The sequence below is a fragment of the Rhinopithecus roxellana genome, chromosome 13 (assembly GCF_007565055.1).
Source record: "Rhinopithecus roxellana isolate Shanxi Qingling chromosome 13, ASM756505v1, whole genome shotgun sequence".
Classification (NCBI taxonomy): domain Eukaryota; kingdom Metazoa; phylum Chordata; class Mammalia; order Primates; family Cercopithecidae; genus Rhinopithecus; species Rhinopithecus roxellana.
The window spans coordinates 130,227,832-130,246,654 of NC_044561.1; the positions used below are offsets into that span (position 1 = coordinate 130,227,832).

The 18,823-nt window shown below is 47.2% G+C and overlaps 1 protein-coding gene across 3 annotated transcripts in view; it reads right to left on the reverse strand.

Annotated features, from left to right (window-relative positions):
* The window catches only part of ATP9A (ATPase phospholipid transporting 9A (putative)), a 173,052-nt gene that overhangs the window by 39,744 nt on the left and 114,485 nt on the right, over positions 1-18,823 (reverse strand). For all 3 annotated transcript variants that reach the window (XR_004052706.1, XM_030915035.1, XM_030915036.1), the window contains exon 15: positions 3,183-3,344. Coding sequence is in view for 2 of the 3 variants with exons in the window: in XM_030915035.1 (XP_030770895.1) it covers positions 3,183-3,344 (162 nt within the window). In the remaining variant the exon portion in view is untranslated. The remainder of the gene's footprint in view (positions 1-3,182; positions 3,345-18,823) is intronic.

The window sequence follows — 18,823 nt, forward strand, 5'->3', positions numbered from 1 at the left end:
GTTGACCATGGGTAACTGAACCTGCAGGCAAGTGGGGATTATCATATTGCTGTTTTAAGCCACTAAATGTGGGGTAATCTGTTATGAAGCAACACATAGTTAATATCCTACCCTAACATTACTGTGGGTCCTTTGTGAACTTTTCAATGTCCCTCTCGTCACACCACAGCCCTAACCTCTAAGTCCTGGGGTAGAGAGCTGGGAGCTGGAAGCCAGGCAGCCTGGAGTGAGTTCCAGCCCCCCCAATTCCAGCGGTATGAACTGGGACAGGTTTCCCAGCCCCCCAATTCCAGCTGTGTGAACTGGGACAGGTTTCCCAGCCCCCTCAATTCCGGCTGTGTGAAGTGGGATGGTTTCTGAGCCTCCTTCCACTTCAATTTTCTCCTCTGCCAAACATCAGTCCTAATGGTACCTACCTCACATGGTTACGTATTAAATGAGTTACTTTATGCAAATCACTTAGAACAGCCTCTGGCACACAATAAGCCCCATTTAAATGTTACCTGGGCAGGGTAATCCCAACACTATGGGAGGCCAAGGTGGACGGATCGCTTGAGGTCAGGAGTTCCAGACAAGCCTTGCCAACATGGCAAAACCTCGTCTCTACTAATAATACAAAAAATTAGCCAGGCGTAGTGGCGTATGCCTGTATCCCAACTACTCGGGAGGCTGAGGCAAGAGAACTGCTTGAACCTGGGAGGCGGAGGTTGCAGTGAGCTGAGATGGTACCGCTGTACTCCAGCCTGGGTGACAGAGTGAAACTGTGTCTCACAAAATAAATAGTTACCTGTCATTCCTGTCATTCTTCTTACTATTACTGCTGCTAGTGGCTATTACCATTTCTACTACTACCCCAGAGGTGCCCATGGCACTAAAGCTACATAGTAAATGATCAAGGAGAAGAGTGGTGAAAAGCCAGGAAGGCGAGAAAAAGATTTGAGTTTTTTATTTTAAGTATCTTATTTGATAACTTCCCTAACATTAAAAAAAAAAAAGACAACCGGCAATCACTGCTGAATCCTGCTTACTTCGGCACTGACTGTGAGTCTACCGTGTGCCAGGCAGGAAAGCTAGGCACAGGAGACATGGGAGGACCAAAAGGATTCTGGCCCCTGTTCTCACCCGCAGGGAGAAAAGACAGGTGGTGACAAGCAAATCCGCAGGAAATCAAGAATTTCAGTGTAACGAATGCTATGGAAGAAGAAGGAGATGCTGTAAGAGGTGGTCGGAAGTCAAGGAACCTGTGAGGCTGAAGGAGAAGTTGACAAGCCAAGCCTCAGTTGAAAATACTCCACCAGCAGGCAGGGGGCAGGGCCACGTGCCCAACAATCTACGTTACCAATTTCTACCTCTCCTAATGCACTCGATTTTTCTTTTATTTCCACAGGTTTTTGGGGAACACGTGGTGTTTGGTTATATAAGTTTTTAAATGGTGATATGTGAGATTTTCATGCACCCATCACCTGAGCAGTATACACTGAACCCAACTTGTAGTTTTTTTATCGCTCACCCTCCTCCCACTCTTTCAGCCCCCCTGACTCCCCAAGTCCATTGTATTATTCTTATGCCTCTGCATCCTCATAACTTAGCTCCCTCTTGTAAGTGAGAACATACGATATTTGGCTTTCCACTCCTGAGTTACTTCACTTAGATAATAGTCCCCCATCCCATCCAGTTTGCTGCGAATGCCACTAATGCATTCCTTTTTATGGCAGAGTAGCTTTTCATCATATTCATATATATTCATATATATATATATATGAATACATATATTCTTTCCTCCATGAGGCATGAAACACTTAGGTAGATTAGGGTGGAGAGGATTCCCATTTGTTAAGAAAAAAAAGAAAAGAAAAAAGTCCAGAAAAGATGAAAGAGCTTTATTCCAAAGATTCTTAAGATTTGAAGCACAGTTTTCTCCAACCAAGCTAAATAATGTGAAGAACCACCCCATTTCAAAATAGGTGTGGGACTGAACCAAGTAATTTGTATTTTTAAAGCTCCCTTGGAAAAATCAGATGATCACGCAGGCTTCAGAACAACCAGACCAAGTGGCATACGAATACCAGATTTTCCATGCTGCCCAGGATGGAAAGTGTGGTCTCCATGGGTAAAGAGAGAAAATAGAGGGGTGGGCACAGTGGCTCACACCCGTAATTCCAGCACTTTGGGAGTACCAGGCAGGAGAATCACTTGAGGCCAGGAGTTTGAGACCAGCCTGAGCAACACAGTGAAACCCTGTTATCTATTAAAAAATTAGTCAGCCATGGTTTTGCAAGCCTGTAGTCCTAGCTACTCGGGAGGCTAAGGTGGGAGGATTCTCATGAATAAATTCTTTTAATAAGAATTTAAGCTGGACGCGGTGGCTCAAGCCTGTAATCCCAGCACTTTGGGAGGCCGAGACGGGCGGATCACGAGGTCAGGAGATCGAGACCATCCTGGCTAACCCGGTGAAACCCCGTCTCTACTAAAAAATATAAAAAACTAGCCGGGCGAGGTGGCGGGCGCCTGTAGTCCCAGCTACTCGGGAGGCTGAGGCAGGAGAATGGTGTGAACCCGGGAGGCGGAGCTTGCAGTGAGCTGAGATCCGGCCACTGCACTCCAGCCTGGGCGACAGAGCGAGACTCCGTCTCAAAAAAAAAAAAAAAAGAATTTAAAAATTAAAAAATTTTAAAAGAGCAAATAGAAAAACAACGTATCAAATCAAATCAGACTGTTCAGACTGGCAAAATCTTTTCACGCGCCCGGCCACAAGGTATTCTTTTGGAGTGATGAAAATGTTTTGAAGCATGAGGGAAGCGGTGGCTGAGCAACACTGTGAATGGACAAAATGCCACTGAATTTTTCACTTTAAAATGATATTATGTGAATTTCACCTCAATAAAAAAATCCATATTTAATATTAAACAAAAGAGAACAAGAGATGTACTACCAAGAAATCCCCAATGGATGTTCTCTTTACCTTTCACTCCGGAGCCAGGGACAGCAAAAGCTGATCAGAGTTACGGGGTGCGTCCAACCAATGAACTAATTTCCTTTCTGCTTAGGGAATGATACTCCCTGGTTAGTCTGGGTGACAGATACCACAGCAAAGAGGGTTGGAAAGAATGTCAACCCACAAGGACACAGGCAGCACACCTGGGGTTCTTAACCACTTTGAGCCATGAATAAAAATGACTCACCCGCACGATGATGCCCATACGTTTGCTTTCGTAGGTGAAAGGGAAGATCTGCAGGATGGTGAAGTTCAGGATCTGGTCGCCAGGGGTCCTCAGCTGCATGGAAGACTGGTCTCGGCCCACCAGGGTTAAGCCCACACTTTCGGTCCACTGTACCAGGGCCACCTAAACATAACACAGGGTTGAAGGTCAGATGCACAGCCGAGAATCCGGGTGCACAGGCTGTGCCGTGAACACAAAGGCGGAAGGGGGCTCAGAGACAGGCGAATCACAGTAGTCACTGCCCGTGGGGACGCCGAGTGCTAGCCCATGAGTGTCTGTTCCTCTGGGTCTGTGAGGGCTCTCACACTGAAACCTGCCCCTCTATAAGGCACAATTCATCTTTTCTAGGTTCAAAGCGGGCTGCATACCAGAGGCATGGCGGAAGGAGACGGCACAGGATTGAGAGTGATCGCGACCGGGCACGGTGGCTCAGGCCTGGAATCCCAGCACTTTGGGAGGCTGAGGTGGGTGGATCACCTGAGGTCAGGAGCTCCAGACCAGCCTGGCCAATATGGTGAAACCCTGTCTCTACTAAAAATACAAAAATTAGCCAAGCGTGGTGGCACGTGCCTGTAATCCCAGCTACTCAGGAGGCTGAGGCAGGAGAATCGCTTGAACCCAAGAGGCAGAGATGCAGTGAGCTGAGATCACACCATCGCACTCCAGCCTGGTTGACATAGTGAGACTCTGTCCCCATCCCCCCTCCCCCCGAAAAAAAGAGTGATTGGCACAATTATGGATCACTCCTGCAAGACTCTGCAACAAGTTAAACAACAAAAAAGGAAGAGAATGCTGACTGACACAGCCCTTCACCTTCAGACTCTCCTTTCAGTCTCATGCACTGCACTGGGGGAGCGTCTTCAGTGGTTCTCAACTGGGGGATTCTGTCCCCCAGGGGACCTGCGGCAACATCTGAGGTAATGCTGGTATCCAGTGGGCAGAGGCCAGAGACGCTACAAAACATCCCGTAATGCACAGGACAGACCTCACCAGAGAATGATCTGGCCCCAAATGTCAACAGTGCTGAGGTGGAGAACACAGGTCACACAGAAGAGGAAACCGAGGTTCAGAGCAGTTAATGAAGTTGCCCCAGGTAACAGCGCTGGCATGTGGCAAAGCTAGGCCAGGCTGGCACCTAGATCCTCCTGGTGCAAAGTTCCACAGCACACACTCTTCCCTTTAGGAGGCATCACGCATGTGTCGAGTCAGAACCTTCTCACGGCCTCAGTCAGACGTGCTCAGCTTAAGGTCAAAGGCATGAGGGTTGCAAACTCCAAGACAGGGGCCAGAGTGGTGATGCAAATAGCGAAGAGGGCTGAGTGGGGGCTGTGGCAAGCAGGAGCCAGCCCCAGCCAAAGGGGCTGCTGCCACTATACACACAGGTGACGGTTACTGCCCTGCAGGGACAAGGGCCAGGTGGATGGAGCTTCCAGTTTCTCAAGAAAAAACAGAAATCTAGACTTCTCCCTGAGACGGCCTAACCGTACGCAACTGGCCAGGTGCTGAGACTCACACTTTTAATCCCAGCACTTAGGGAGGCTGACACAGGAGGATCACTTGAGCCCAGGAGTTTGAGACAAGCCTAGGTAACACAGGCAGACCCCATGTCCAAAAAAAAAATTTTTTTTAATTATTAGGGTGGTGGTTCATGCCTGTAATCCCAGAACTTTGGGAAGCTGAGGCAGGCAGATCACCTGAGGTCAGGAGTTCGAGACCAGCCTCACCAACATGGTGAAATCTAGTCTCTACTAAAAATACAACAATTGGCCAGGGGTGATGGCATGTGCCTGTAATCCCAGCTACTCAGGAGGCTGAGGGAGAAGAATCTCTTGAACCTGGAAGGTAGACATCGCAGTGAGTAGAGATCGCACCACCGCACTCCAGCCTGGGCAACAGAGTGAGACTGTATCTCAAAAAAAAATCATTATTAGGGTGCGGCAGTGCATGCCTGTCGTTCCAGTTACTCAAGAGGTTGAGGTGGGAGGGTCATGATCCTGGGAGGTGGAGGCTACAGTGAGCCATAATGGTGTAAGAATAAGACCCTGTCTCAAAAAAGTAATAATAAAATAAATGTAAGCAACGAATTCTCCTGTTCTAAAACCTCATGAAGAAAGCATATCTGCGGATGGATCTAGCCTAGGGTCTCCAGGAATTAAAATGAAATAGAGTGGGAAAGGGAAGAAAATATGGGGAAAGAGGAGAGGCAGGGAGGAGCCGGAGACCCCGCCCCTGCTTGCCCTTCACCCCTGCTGCCACAGGAGGGTGGCCCTGATGGGCATGGGGAGGCGTGAACAGTATGAAGGGCCTGTATGTGCCTGCTGAGCTGGATGACAGGTTCATCACGCTTACTCCGGGACAGCAGAGGCCTGGTGAGCTGCTCTTGGCTGGCAGCTGTGACAGGCTGGGACAGGATCTGCTCCTAGGTCTAGCTGACCTTAGTAAGAGGCGCAAGGGACAGCAGTACCATCCCAGTTCATCAGATGCCCCTTCTTGAATCACAGGGGCCTAAGTCAGGGTGCGTGCACATGAGTACGTCTTCAGTGGGGGGCCACCCCAACCCACTATTACCCATTAGAAAGTTGACAGGAGGTGTGGCAGACAGAATAATGGCTCCCAAAGAGGCCCACGTCCTAATCCCCAGAACCTGAGAATGTGACCTCACATGGCAAAAGGAACTTTGCAGATGGGATCCAATGTAAGGACCTTAATAGGCGGAGCTTATCCCAGACCATCCAGGTAGACCCGATAAGTCACATGAGTCCTCAAAAGGGAACTGCTCCTGGTTATGACCAGAGAGAGACTCACGAACAGAAGAAGGGTCAGAGAGACATGATGATGCAGACTTTGAGAATGAAGGAAGGGGCCATATACAAAGAATGTGGGCAGCATCAAGGGGCTAGAAAAGGCAAAGTAACAGATTCGCTCCTAGAGCCTCAGCAGCAACGCAGCAATGGTCATCAAGCGATCTTGATCCTGTCTCGGTGAGACCCTCATCCCATGTCCACCCCTGATCTATAGAACTGTAAGAAAATCTATTTGTTTCATTTTAAAACAGATGCTGGCCAGTGTGGTGGCTCACGGCTGTAATCACAGCACTTTGGGAGGTTGAAGCAGGTGGATCATTTGAGGTCAGGAGTTCGAGACCAATCTGGCCAGCATGGTGAAATCCCATCTCTATTAAAAGTACACAAATTAGGTGGATGTGGTGGCAGGCACCTGTAATCCCAGCTACCTGGGAAGCTGACACAGGAGAATTGCTTGAACCCCGGAGGTGATGGTTGCAATGAGCCGAGATCGCACCACTGCACTCCAGCCTGGGCGACACAGTTAGACTCCATCACGAAAACAAAACAAAACAAACAAAACAAAAAACAGATGCACAATAATCTGGTACAGCAATAACAGGAAAGGAATACAGGAGGGCTTCCAATTTCAGTGCCAAACAAGCTGTCACTTTATTCCCAACCAAGTCCAAAGGTACAGTGTCTACAAAAAACCAAGAAAGCAAAGGAAGGCCCTCCCACTTTCCTCTCATAAAGCTTAATCTTTAGAAGGAGAAGGGGAGGCAGCTTTTAGGAGGCAGTTGACAGGGGCTGCGGGTAGGTGGGTAGGTGATAGGGAGAGGGGTACTCGGGAGGCATCACCTCCACTGGAAGTGTTTGGTTATCTTTTTTTTTTTTTTTTTTTTTGAGATGGAGTTTCACTCGTCGCCCAGGCTGGAGTGCAATGGCGCGACCTCGGCTCACTGCAACCTCTGCCTCCCGGGTTCAAGTGATTCTCCTTCCTCAGCCTCCCTAGTAACTGGGATTACAGGCGCCTGCCACCACACCCAGCTAATTTTTTGTATTTTTTTTAGTAGAGACGGGGTTTCACTATGTTGGCCAGGCTGGTCTCGAACTCCTGACCTCAGGTGATTCACCCACCTCAGCCTCCCAAAAGTGCTGGGATTACAGGCGTGAGCCACCGCGCCCGGTTCTATGTTTGGTTATCTTTAAGCCTAGTGGTAGGTAAGTCTAACTTTCCGCATGCCTTAAATAGTTCATGGTAATTGCTTTTTCACTGAGGATGGTGGAAGGTAAAGAGTCCATTTTCAGGGAATCCTGTAGCAGCCCAGCTGCTTCCTGTATGTCTGTTTAATCAGGATTCCTGCTGGGCGCAATTGCTCACACCTATAATCCCAGCACTTTGGCAGGCTGAGGTGGGAAGATGGTTTGAGCCCAGGAGTTCAAGACCAGCCTGGGAAGAAGACCTCGTCTCTACAAAAAAATTAAAAAATTAGCCAAGCATGGTGGCACGCACCTATAGTCCCAGCTACTGGAGAGGCTGAGATGGGAAGATTGATTGAGCCTGGGAGGCAGAGGCTACAGTAAGCTGACACCATGCCACTGCACTCTAGCCTGGGTGACAGAGTGAGACTCTGTATCAAAAAAAAAAAAAACACACCTGGGGCTCCTCTGGAGTTCCCGTTCCTTTTACCAAGAGACAGCTCTGCAGAAGCCACAAGGCAAAGGTATGCAGATGTCCACCCCCAGTCCTTTCTTTCTCTGGAACCCCTGGATGTCATCTTGGCTGACCTGCTATACCCTGAAGAAGAGATCAAGCTGGAGCTCAAAACTGGGGTTCCAGTCCCTGCTCTGCCCCCAGCCCCCACAGGCCTCCGCAAAATAAAAATCTTGAAGTAGACAACGATTTCTCATTTCTGCTCCAGCTCTGAAAATGTATCTTTATGCATCCTTAGTCTACTATGCTCAGATACCGAATTCAGTTTCTGTTGCTTCTATTAACTAAATTTACATTTGTAAGAAATTATTTTTCAAGACTCTACCTTATTTAAGTTCAAGCCTAATGAGTCAGCCAGCACTAACTAGCTTTGAGCTTTGACCAATGGAAAAAACTGTCATACTGACCTCTAACTGTCAAAGAAAGGACCAAACAAGTAGTGGGTTTTTCTGTTTTTTTTGTGTGTGTTTTTTTAGTTTTAGTTTTTGACTACTGGTCTGCCTAAGTCTTTGAAAACTCATTCACTTAGTTATTTGTTTAATTTAATGGCTGTGCTATAGACAATGTTTATGTCTCGTAAAATTCATATGTTGAAACCTAATCCCCAATGTGCTAGCAGTTGGAGATGGGGCCTTTGGGAGGTGATTAAGTCATGGGGGTGGGGTTCCTCATGAGTGGATGAGTACCTTTATAAAACAAACCCCAGAGAGCTCCCTCGCTCCTTCTGCCATGAGAGACGGAGTGAAAAGAGGGCCTTTTATCAGCCAGGAAACAGGCCCTCACTAGACACCAAATCTGCCAGGATGCTGACACAGGACTTCCCAGCCTCCAGGACTAGGAGAAATAAATTCTGTTGTTTACAAGATACCCAGTTGATGGCATTTTGTTGTAGCAGGCCAAACAGACTAAGATGCTCTAACTTTCAATACAGCCCTGTTTTGTCAGCTAACAATTGTCTTCCAAAGTTTAAAATTAACAAACCAGTAATGATTCGCATATATAAAATCATACCAGCCAGGTGCAGTAGCTCATGTCTGTAATCCCAGCACTTTGGGAGGCCGAGGCAGGAGGATCACCTGAGGTCAGGAGTTCAAGACCAGTCTGGTCAACACAGTGAAACCCCATCTCTATAAAAATACAAAAAGTAGCCAGGCATGATGGCGGGTGCTTGTAATCCCAGCTACTCAGGAGGCTGAGGCAGGAGAATCGCTTGAACCTGGGAGGCGGAGGTTGCAGAGAGCAGAGATTGCACCACTGCACTCCATCCTGGGTGACAGAGAAAGGCTCTGTCTCAAAAACAAAACAAAACAAGAACGTTCTCAGTCTCTTTGGGAGCTGATTCCAACAGGATCTGAGCCCTGCAGGAAGTCTTCCCTTCTCCCTTTCCACTCTCCTCCACTTTAGCTTAAGTCAGTGTTAATTTAAAGCTACTTGCTAACAGGACACATAACATCCCCCAGAGTCCTACTCAGGGAAGACCAGTTTAGAAGTGGGGTACTCACCAGCACCTCTCAATTGTGGGCCAAACATCTGGGGAGTGAGCTGAGCTAACTGCATTCCCTCCCAAAATAAAGTGATATACAACGAGGTTACTTAGCATTCTGGCAGTTCCGGGCTTCTGTTCAAAGAAATCACTCCTTATCATACAGGACAGAGGATTTCAGGGGCGTGGGTCTCACTGCTGTTAAGAGCCTGAGTTAGGGTCTCAATAACTGCAGGTCAGGCCAGCAGCAGAAAAACACAAGCTCGTTAAGGTGGACGAATGAACAGATAAATTAGACGCGAACTGGATAAAATGCTGGAAAGGTAGAAAGGGCGGGGAGGGGATCTTGTCTCAGGAGTCTGTTGTGTTTTCTGCTTTGGGTGAAAAGAAACCAAAGGGGCAGAGCCCACACCTTTCCCTTCCTCAAATGCCCATCTGAGGAACTCATGCCAGAAACCATCCGTGAAAGGGCTTTTTCATCATTTCTTGGTCAGCAATAAACCACCTGTGACAAGTTTTTAAAGTTTTCTCTTTGTACCTGGGATGCTGTGCTTGGGAAATAATCCAGATCACGCTCAGTAGCCTTGAATTCTTGTCAAAAGCAGGATGCACACCAATCATCAGAGCACATATAATACGAGGCGGGAATGCGACATCTGATAAAAGGGGTTATTTGGTGGCATTCAGTAAGATAAATACTCAGGCTCACAAAGAGTCACCGGTCAGCCCTAATCCAGCCTTTCAAAATTATAAATCTATCCAAAGACACACGGTTTTCTTCACTCAATAAGAAAATACATTCAAATGCACCAACAGTGGTTGCAGATTCAAATGACGACAGGGGTTTGGAGAGGAGCAGAGCAGAGCCATGTGGGGGTCAGAAGAAAACTGAGGTAGCAGCTGCCCAGCCTGGCCAACCATTATCAGGTAGAAGCTGGGCCCACTATTTCCAGACCTGATCTTTCTTGAGAAAAGCTAATTTTCATATAAAATCAAGTGATTTTTAAATACTGCTTCAGTTTTTTTTTTAACACAGCATGAAACAAAAGACAGCCTGCTAGGAATCCGCAGAAGAGACAGTTGCACAAAAGGTCACTTCTTGCTGGACGCCGTGGCTCACGCCTGGAATCCCAACACCTTGGGAGGCTGAAGTGGGTGGATCACCTGAGGTCTGGAGTTCAAGACGAGCCTGGCCAACATAGTGAAAATCCATCTCTACTAAAAAAAGTACAAAACATTAGCTGGGCGTGGTGGTGGGCGCCTGGAATCCCAGCTACTCGGGAGGCTGAGGCAGTGGAATTGCCTGAACCAGGGAGGCGGAGGTTGCAGTGAGCTGAGATCATACTACTGCACTCCAGCCTGAGCAACAGAGCAAGACTCTGTCATAAATAGTCACTTCTTGATCCAAATGTCTTGTACTTGAAATTGAACTTCCTATCACTTGACTCTGATAAAAATAAATACTTAAGAAGAAAGAACAGCATCATCCTCCTAAAATGTGATCATTAAGAAATGACTATTTATGGGCCAGGCACGGTGGCTCACGCCTGTAATCCCAGCACTTTGTGGGGCCAAGGAGGGTGGATCACTTGAGGTCAGGAGTTCAAGACCAGCCTGTCCAACATGGTGAAACCCCGTCTCTACTAAAAATACAAAAAAGTAACCGGGCATGGTGGCACACGCCTGTAATCCCAGCTACTCGGGAGGCTGAGACAGGAGAATCACTTAAACCCTGGGAGGCGGAGGTTGCAGTGAGCTGAGATTGTGGCACTGCACTCCAGCCTGGGCAACAGAGTGAGACTTCACCTCAAAACAAACAAATAAAGAAACTAAAAATACAAAAGTATCCGGGCATGGTGGCGTGTGCCTGTAGTCCCAGCTACCCTGGAGGCTGAGGCAGGAGAATCGCTGGAACCCAGGAGGCGGAGGTTGCAGCAAGCCAAGATTGTGCCACTGCACTCCAGCCTGGGTGACAGAGCGAGACTCTGCCTCAAAAAAGAAAAAGGAAAAGAAAAAAAAGTAATGACTATTTATTAACTCCACTCTGAGCCAACACTAATACCACATGGTACAGAGCTTTTGCCTCGATGGCCCATGGATAAGCTAACACCAAGGGAGGCACATCTGACAGTTTCCTACAGTGTCTGTAAAACACTGTCCAGCCCTGCTCAAACAGCCCCCACTGTCTTCCTCTGAACAACCACAATCCTTCGGTGGTTAATCAATAACACGGATGGAGGAGGTCCCCTACAGTTCCTGACCTCTGTCCTTTGACCTTACCCCTTGGGTCCAAGGTCATGGCAATGTGGTGGTAAAACTCCAGCACCCTCCTAAATCTTTCTGCTTCACACTCCGAGCTCATTCGGGTACACATCTGAATGCTGTCATTGTCTGGACCTGAGGGTAAGGCTCAGACTATGCCCAGGCATTGAGGGGAACTGCACACATCTTATGGTTCACCAAGAATGTGTTCATAAAAAAACAAACCAACCAACCTCGTAGCTGCAGAAGGACCGTGAGATTGCCTGCCCTCTCCGGCGCCACGTACTTGAGCTCCCTGGCAGATTTTACACTCACATTCAGCAACAAGGTTAAGACGACGCAAAAGGAGACAACTAGGACCTTTTACACACATGGTCACAGATGTGCAGAGAGAACATGGAAGGCAACGCATCGTGGCATGATTTATGATAGCCAGAAGTGGGAAACCTCCTAAATGGTAAGCTTGGGAGACAGAACAAACAATCTGTGGTGTACGTAGGCAGAATAATATTGTATAGTCATTAAAAATCCTCTTATTGGCCCAGTGCAGTGCTTATGCCTATAATCCCAGCACTCTGGGAGGCTGAGGCAGGACAACTGCTTGAGTTCTGGAGTTTGAGATTGGCCTGGGCAACATAGCAAGACCCCCATTGCTACAATAAAATACAAAAATTATCCAGGTCTGGTGGCGTGCGCCTCTCATCCCAGCTACTTGGGAGGCTGAGGCGGGAGGACTGCTTGAGGCCGGGAGGTCAAGGCTTCAGTGAGCCAAGATTGCACCACTATATTCCAGCCTGGGCAATACAGCAAGGTCCTATCTCAGAAAAATAAGTAAAACACACTAAAAAAGAAACAAATTCTGTCACCTGCAGCAACATGGATGGAACTGGGAGTTGTTAAGTGAAACATGCTCATTTTAATTTTCCTTTCTAAGGGATGAATCCTAATGAGGTGGGCGGTAAAGGCAAGATACTCAGAAGGTAGGCTGTCAGGGTCTGGTAGAAAAAGGCTTATTTTCACCAAACTCGGAAGCTTCCCCAGATGAGAAATGAGGGAAGGGACCAAAAAAACAACAACAAAAAAATTCCACCACACTTGGGAGACGCACAGTGTCTCAACATTACCTTCAAACAGGGTGCCCAAGGGGACTAGAGTGGTTAAAAATAGCCAGAGACTCTGGAACTTCATCCGGCATCAGCCCTGAGGCTCCCAAACACAGCCATCTTCACTCTCTGCAGCACTTCAGGAGCTTACAAAGACTTTCAAGCCATCATCCCCCGGGGAGGAAAGTGGTATTGAGGGTTGCAAGTCCAGACTCTAGGCGTGGGCTGTCTGGTTTTAATCTTGCCAGCTATGTGACCGTGGGTACCTTCCTGCCTATCGTCTGCAAAATAGGCACAATCGTTGTGACTCTATCATAAGAGGGGCTCATAGCCCAGGGCCTGGCACAGAGCAGGTACTACTGGGTGGTCATTTCTCACTGCTGCCAGTACCACTGTTATCACCATTACTACCTCATCTTTAGCAAGGACCTGTGAGGTCAGTGGCCCTCGCCTCTCTTTACCTTTGAGGAGGCAGAGGTGCAGCAATGATTTGCTTAAAATCGCACAGCTAGGCTGGATGCGGTAGCTCATGCCTGGAATCCCAGCACTATGGGAGGCCAAGGTGGGCAGATCACTTGAGGTCAGGAGTTCGAGACCAGCCTGGCCAACATGGTGAAACCCCGTCTCTACTAAAAATACAAAATTAGCCAGGCGTGGTGGCGGGCACCTGTAGTCCCAGCTGCTTGGGAGGTGAGGCAGGAGAATCGCTTGAACCTAGGAGGCGGAGGTTGAAGTGAGCCAAAATCACACCACCGCACTCCAGCCTGGACAGCAGAGCGAGAATCTGTCTCAAAAAAAAAAAAAAAAAAAAAAAAAAATCACAAAGCTGATTGAATTGAAAGTTACAAGTTAAACATGGCCAGCAATTGCACTGCAGAAGCAGGGAAGGCCAATGTGATGCCCTCCCCTTTCCTGAAAGTGAATGGACAGGGTTTCGGAATACAGACATGCATTTATGCCATTGGGAGGCTACAGGAACCCACAGCAGATGTTTCAGTAAAACTCAGCCTCTGCTGGGGTCACAGTGCAATGATATTCCACATCCTGACACACTTGTACAAACTGAGCTACTAAAAGCAAAGTGCAAAGCTGCATCTATAATTTACAGTTGTGCTTTTAAATTTTAAAAAATATTTTAATAGGCTGGGCGTGGTGGCTCATGCCTGTACTCCCAGCACTTTGGGAAATGGGCATCTTTTCCCTTAAGAGGGGCTATGAGGGCCGGGCGCAGTGGCTCAAGCCTGTAATCCCAGCACTTTGGGAGGCCGAGACGGGCGGATCACGAGGTCAGGAGATCGAGACCATCCTGGCTAACCTGGTGAAACCCCGTCTCTACTAAAAATACAAAAACTAGCCGGGCGAGGTGGCGGGCGCCTGTAGTCCCAGCTACCTCGGGAGGCTGAGGCAGGAGAATGGTGTGAACCCAGGAGGCGGAGCTTGCAGTGAGCTGAGATCCGGCCACTGCACTCCAGCCTGGGCGACAGAGCGAGACTCCGCCTCAAAAAAAAAAAAAAAAAAAAAAAGAGGGGCTATGAGCCCCTCTTATGATACAGTCACAACGATTGTGCCCATTTTGCAGATGTAGATGGAGGCCGAGGTGGGTGGGTCACAAGGTCAGGAGTTTGAGACCAGCCTGGCCAATATGGTGAAACCCCATCTCTACTAAAAATACAAAAATTAGCTGGGTATGGTGGCAGGTGCCTGTAGTCCCAGCTGCTCGGGAGGCCGAGGCAGGAGAATCACCTGAACCCAGGAGGCGGAGCTTGCAGTGAGCCGAGATCGCGCCACTGCACTCCAGCCTGGGTGACAGAGCAAGAATCTGTCTCTAAAAAAATATATATATATATATATATTTTTTTTTTTAATGAAGGGTGTGGGTCATTCTAATACATGCAAATAATTATCCCTGCAAGGATACTCAGATATTAATAACAGTGGGTGCCTCAGAGGAAGGAGCCTGGGAGAATGGAAGGCAGGGAAGGAGAGAGACGGGCTTCTCACTCTGTGCCACGAGCATGTGCTAGCCACGCAGACACTCTGCATGTGACCTCGAACTCCTGAGGCATTGCTCTGGAATTATTCAGCTATTCAAGGCAGGGTGAAATACGGCAAGCAGCTTTCATTCATACACACACATGTGCATCCATGTGCACACACATACTCACACGGTACATGGGCAAATACATCACACATACACACACACACACACATATACCTGCACACAAGCATGAGTCCTACAGAAATGTGAAAGTCATATGACTTTCTTTTAATTAATTGTTTTGAGACAGTCTCGCTCTGTTGCCCAGGCTCAAGTGCAGTGGTGCAATCTCAGAAAGCCATGTGACTTTCTAAAGGAAGTTACTTAATTCACCCTCCTTCCTGTTCAATTATATGTACTACAGCATGATTCTGTACTGGTCCTCTCTCTCTCTATATATATATACACACACACACACACACACACACACAAAGTAAACATTATTTTATATATTATGTCAATATTTATTTAAATTATATTTATTTACATAATATATATTTGTATAATATACAGTTTGCATAATATATATTTGTTTACATAACATATATTTATATAATATGTAAATATTTACATTTATATAATATGTAAATATTTACATATTATATAAATGTGCATGTCATATATAAATACACATAAAATAATATATATATATATTTAAATATGCATATATTTAGAAGACGTCTGAGAAAATCTATACCAGAACATAAACAGTAGTAGTTAAAGCCAGGTGGTAAAAATCACAAGTTATTTTTTATCTTCTTTTTGATTCTATAATTCCTCCCTTTTCTGTAGTGAGGACATTAGTACTTGTGATTTTAAAAGCTTTTTTGGCCAGGCGTGGTGGCTGACACTTATAATCCTAGCACTTTGGGAGGCTGAGGTGGGTGGATCATCTGAGGTTAGGAGTTCGAGACCAGCCTGGCCAACATGGTGAAACCCTGTCTCTACTAAAAATACAAAAATTAGTCAGGCATGGTGGCGGGTGCCTGTAGTCCCAGCTACTCAGGAGGCTGAGGCAGGAGAATGGTTTGAACCCGGGAGGTGGAGATTGTAGTGAGCCAAGATCACACCACTGCACTCCAGCCTGGATGACAGAGTGAGACTCTGTCTCAAAATCACCCGGCCAAAAAAAAAATTTTTTTAATATGAAAGAATTCATGGAAAAGACAAGTGAATGACCCATGGACAGAGCTGATCCTAGCTGCTTGCAGGACAGCACCTCCTGGCTCACATCAAGAAACAAAGGCTTAGAAAGTTGCATTATCACCACGGCCCCCACTCCCACTCTCCACCACCCCCCATCCCCCACCCCCCACTCTCAACGCTGTGGAACATCCTGGAAATGGTGGGATGTTGTCAGGGCCGAGGCCTGCTGGCTCCAGCATCTGAGCAGCGCTCCTCCGGGTCCGACTGTATCTATTTCATTTCCCCGGTGAGTTACTGTACGGTGGCAGGGAGGGCCCAGCGCCCCCAGGCTGTAATCAATAGCTGAATAAAGACACTTCAAGGTTCCCAAACTGGAATGTACACAGGAAACCAATTTAGGAAATCCTGCTTTCTGTTACAGGAAATGAATCCTACGCCAACTGGTAGAAATTACTCCAGCAGCTCCCAAGTAAAATGCATACTGGTTTCTATACGTCTTCCATAAACTGACCTTGCCTAGACTAGCAATGTTTTATTGATATTGAATTTCAAAGGCACAATTCTAGAGCCAGTCAAGTCTATGTGGAATCCTACAGGGACTTGGAAACAGTACAACTTTCTGAAAGATTTCACTTGAACTAGATTTAGCCTCCTTTGAGCCTCATGAGGCATTTAGATAAACCTATTTGTATTTGGCAGTAGGCGGCCTCTGAAGTAGTTTAGAAGGCTGATCAGGAAGACATTAACAATGACTATACCTTTAGTAAGATTATGGGTTACTTTTTACTTTTCTGATAATGCATTCAAGTGTTCTACTATAGACATAAAATAACTATGGAATACAAAATAATAAAAGTTGTTAAAAAAACAACAAAAAACACACACACACAGCAAGGCCGGGCGCAAAGGCTCACACCTGTAATCCCAGCACTTTGGGAGGCCAAGGCAGGCGGATCACGAGGTCAGGAGATAGAGACCATCCTGGCTAAAACAGTGAAACCCCGTCTCTACTAAAAATACAAAAAAATTAGCCAGGCGTGGTGGCAGGCGCCTGTATTCCCAGCTACTGGGGAGGCTGAGGCAGGAGAATGGCGTGAACCCGGGAGGCGGAGCTTGCAGTGAGCCGAGATCGCACCACTGCACTCCAGACTTGGCGACAGAGCAAGTCTCTGTATCAAATAAATAAATAAATAAATAAAACACACACACACACACACACACACACACACACACACACACACACAGCAAAAAGGTAACACTGGCCTCTGAAGACACCAAAGATCAAAGGAAAAGTAGCTCTTTTTTTAATCTCAATCATGATTCAGAATCTTAGAAAAACAAGACAAATCTGAATTCAAGTGCAATTCATCCACAGAAGAGATAAAGTACCATGAGAAAAAGGGGCCGAGAAGCACAAAGCATTCCATGACAGATTGACCCTCACGGAAAAATCTTTGCACAGCCCTAAAACAAATACATCCAAGTCCAGTGGGAGCAGAGGAGTGGGCGACAGGCATTAAAGCCTCCAGAGATGCTGACCTGAGCATCAGGGGCCTCAGGCAGGACTTGCTTCTCAGATCGTCAGCATCTGGAGCTTGCTCAAATTTGAATTCCGCCGGGCACGGTGGTTATGCCTGTAATCCCAGTACTTTAGGAGGCCAAGGCAGGCAGATCGCTTAAGGTCAGGAGTTTGAGACCAGCCTGGTCAACACGGTGAAAACCCTGTCTCTACTAAAAATACAAAAATTAGCCAGGAATGGTGGCGCACATCTGTAATCCCAGCTACTTGGGAAGCTGAGTTACGAGAATCGTTTGAACCCAGAAGGTGGAGGCTGCAGTGAGCCGAGATCACACCACTGCACACCAGCCTGGGCGACAGAGCAAGAAAAACAAAAAAGGCTTGGCAGGGTGGCTCATGCCTGTATTCCTAGCACTTTGGGAGGCCAAAGGATCACTTGAGGTCAGGAGCTCAAATAAAATAAAATAAATTTGAATTCCATCAAATACCCACAGGTTACTGGTTCCCAGTCCATAGCTACCAAAAATATGGCCCTCTCTGACATCGTTATCCCACAGTATCATTCCCAAAGGGAAAAACAGACTAAACCTGCCAAGCCACAGAAAGAAATGATGACAAACCTGGTCACTTACTATGGCACATGTCCAAGTAGATCACGACGATCACCCAAACCGACCCTCCCTCCCCCTCTGTCTTTCTGCACACAATTCCCATCTCAGAAGCTGGCCAGGGGGTTCAACATTTTTCACTCCTAAAAAGCCTGGTTCAAATGTCAACGGTCACAGATGAACTGGGTTTTATAGCTTGAGCTGTTTCACAAACACCCTGCAGACTGGAAGGAGGAGTCTCCCAGGTGACAAATCCCACCGCCTAAAAAAGGGAGAAAGCAGCACCAGGACAGGGAAGGTGACACTCTAGCGTTCTTTCATTTGTGAACTTTGGAAAAGATTTTCATTGTGCCATCCCCCAACTGTCGGGAACCACAGGCTCACCGATACTTGCAAGTTAGTCCAGAACTTTAGGAGCCCCATTTTTCCTGAAATGAATTTAAAAAATAATGGGGATTCCTCCGATGTTGGTAGAAGAGTTAAATGGTTAAAAAAAAAAAATTCTGGGAAGCACTTTGGCCATAGTTGCCATGAGCCTTACACCCATTTAAAGCTGGGCATGGTGGCGCATGCCTGTAGTCCTGACTACTCAGGAGGCTGAGGTGGGAGGATGGCTCGTACCCAGGAGTTCAAGGGTGCAGTGAGCCATGATCGCACCTGTCAAGAGCTGCTGCACTACTCCAGCCAGGGCAACACAGTGAGACCCCATCTCTAAAAAAAAAATACTCAGCCGGGCGCAGTGGCTCAAGCCTGTAATCCCAGCACTTTGGGAGGCCGAGATGGGCGGATCACGAGGTCAGGAGATCGAGACCATCCTGGCTGACACGGTGAAACCCCATCTCTACTAAAAAAAATACAAAAAAACTAGCTGGGCGAGGTGGCAGGCGCCTGTAGTCCCAGCTACTCGGGAGGCTGAGGCAGGAGAATGGCGTAAACCCGGGAG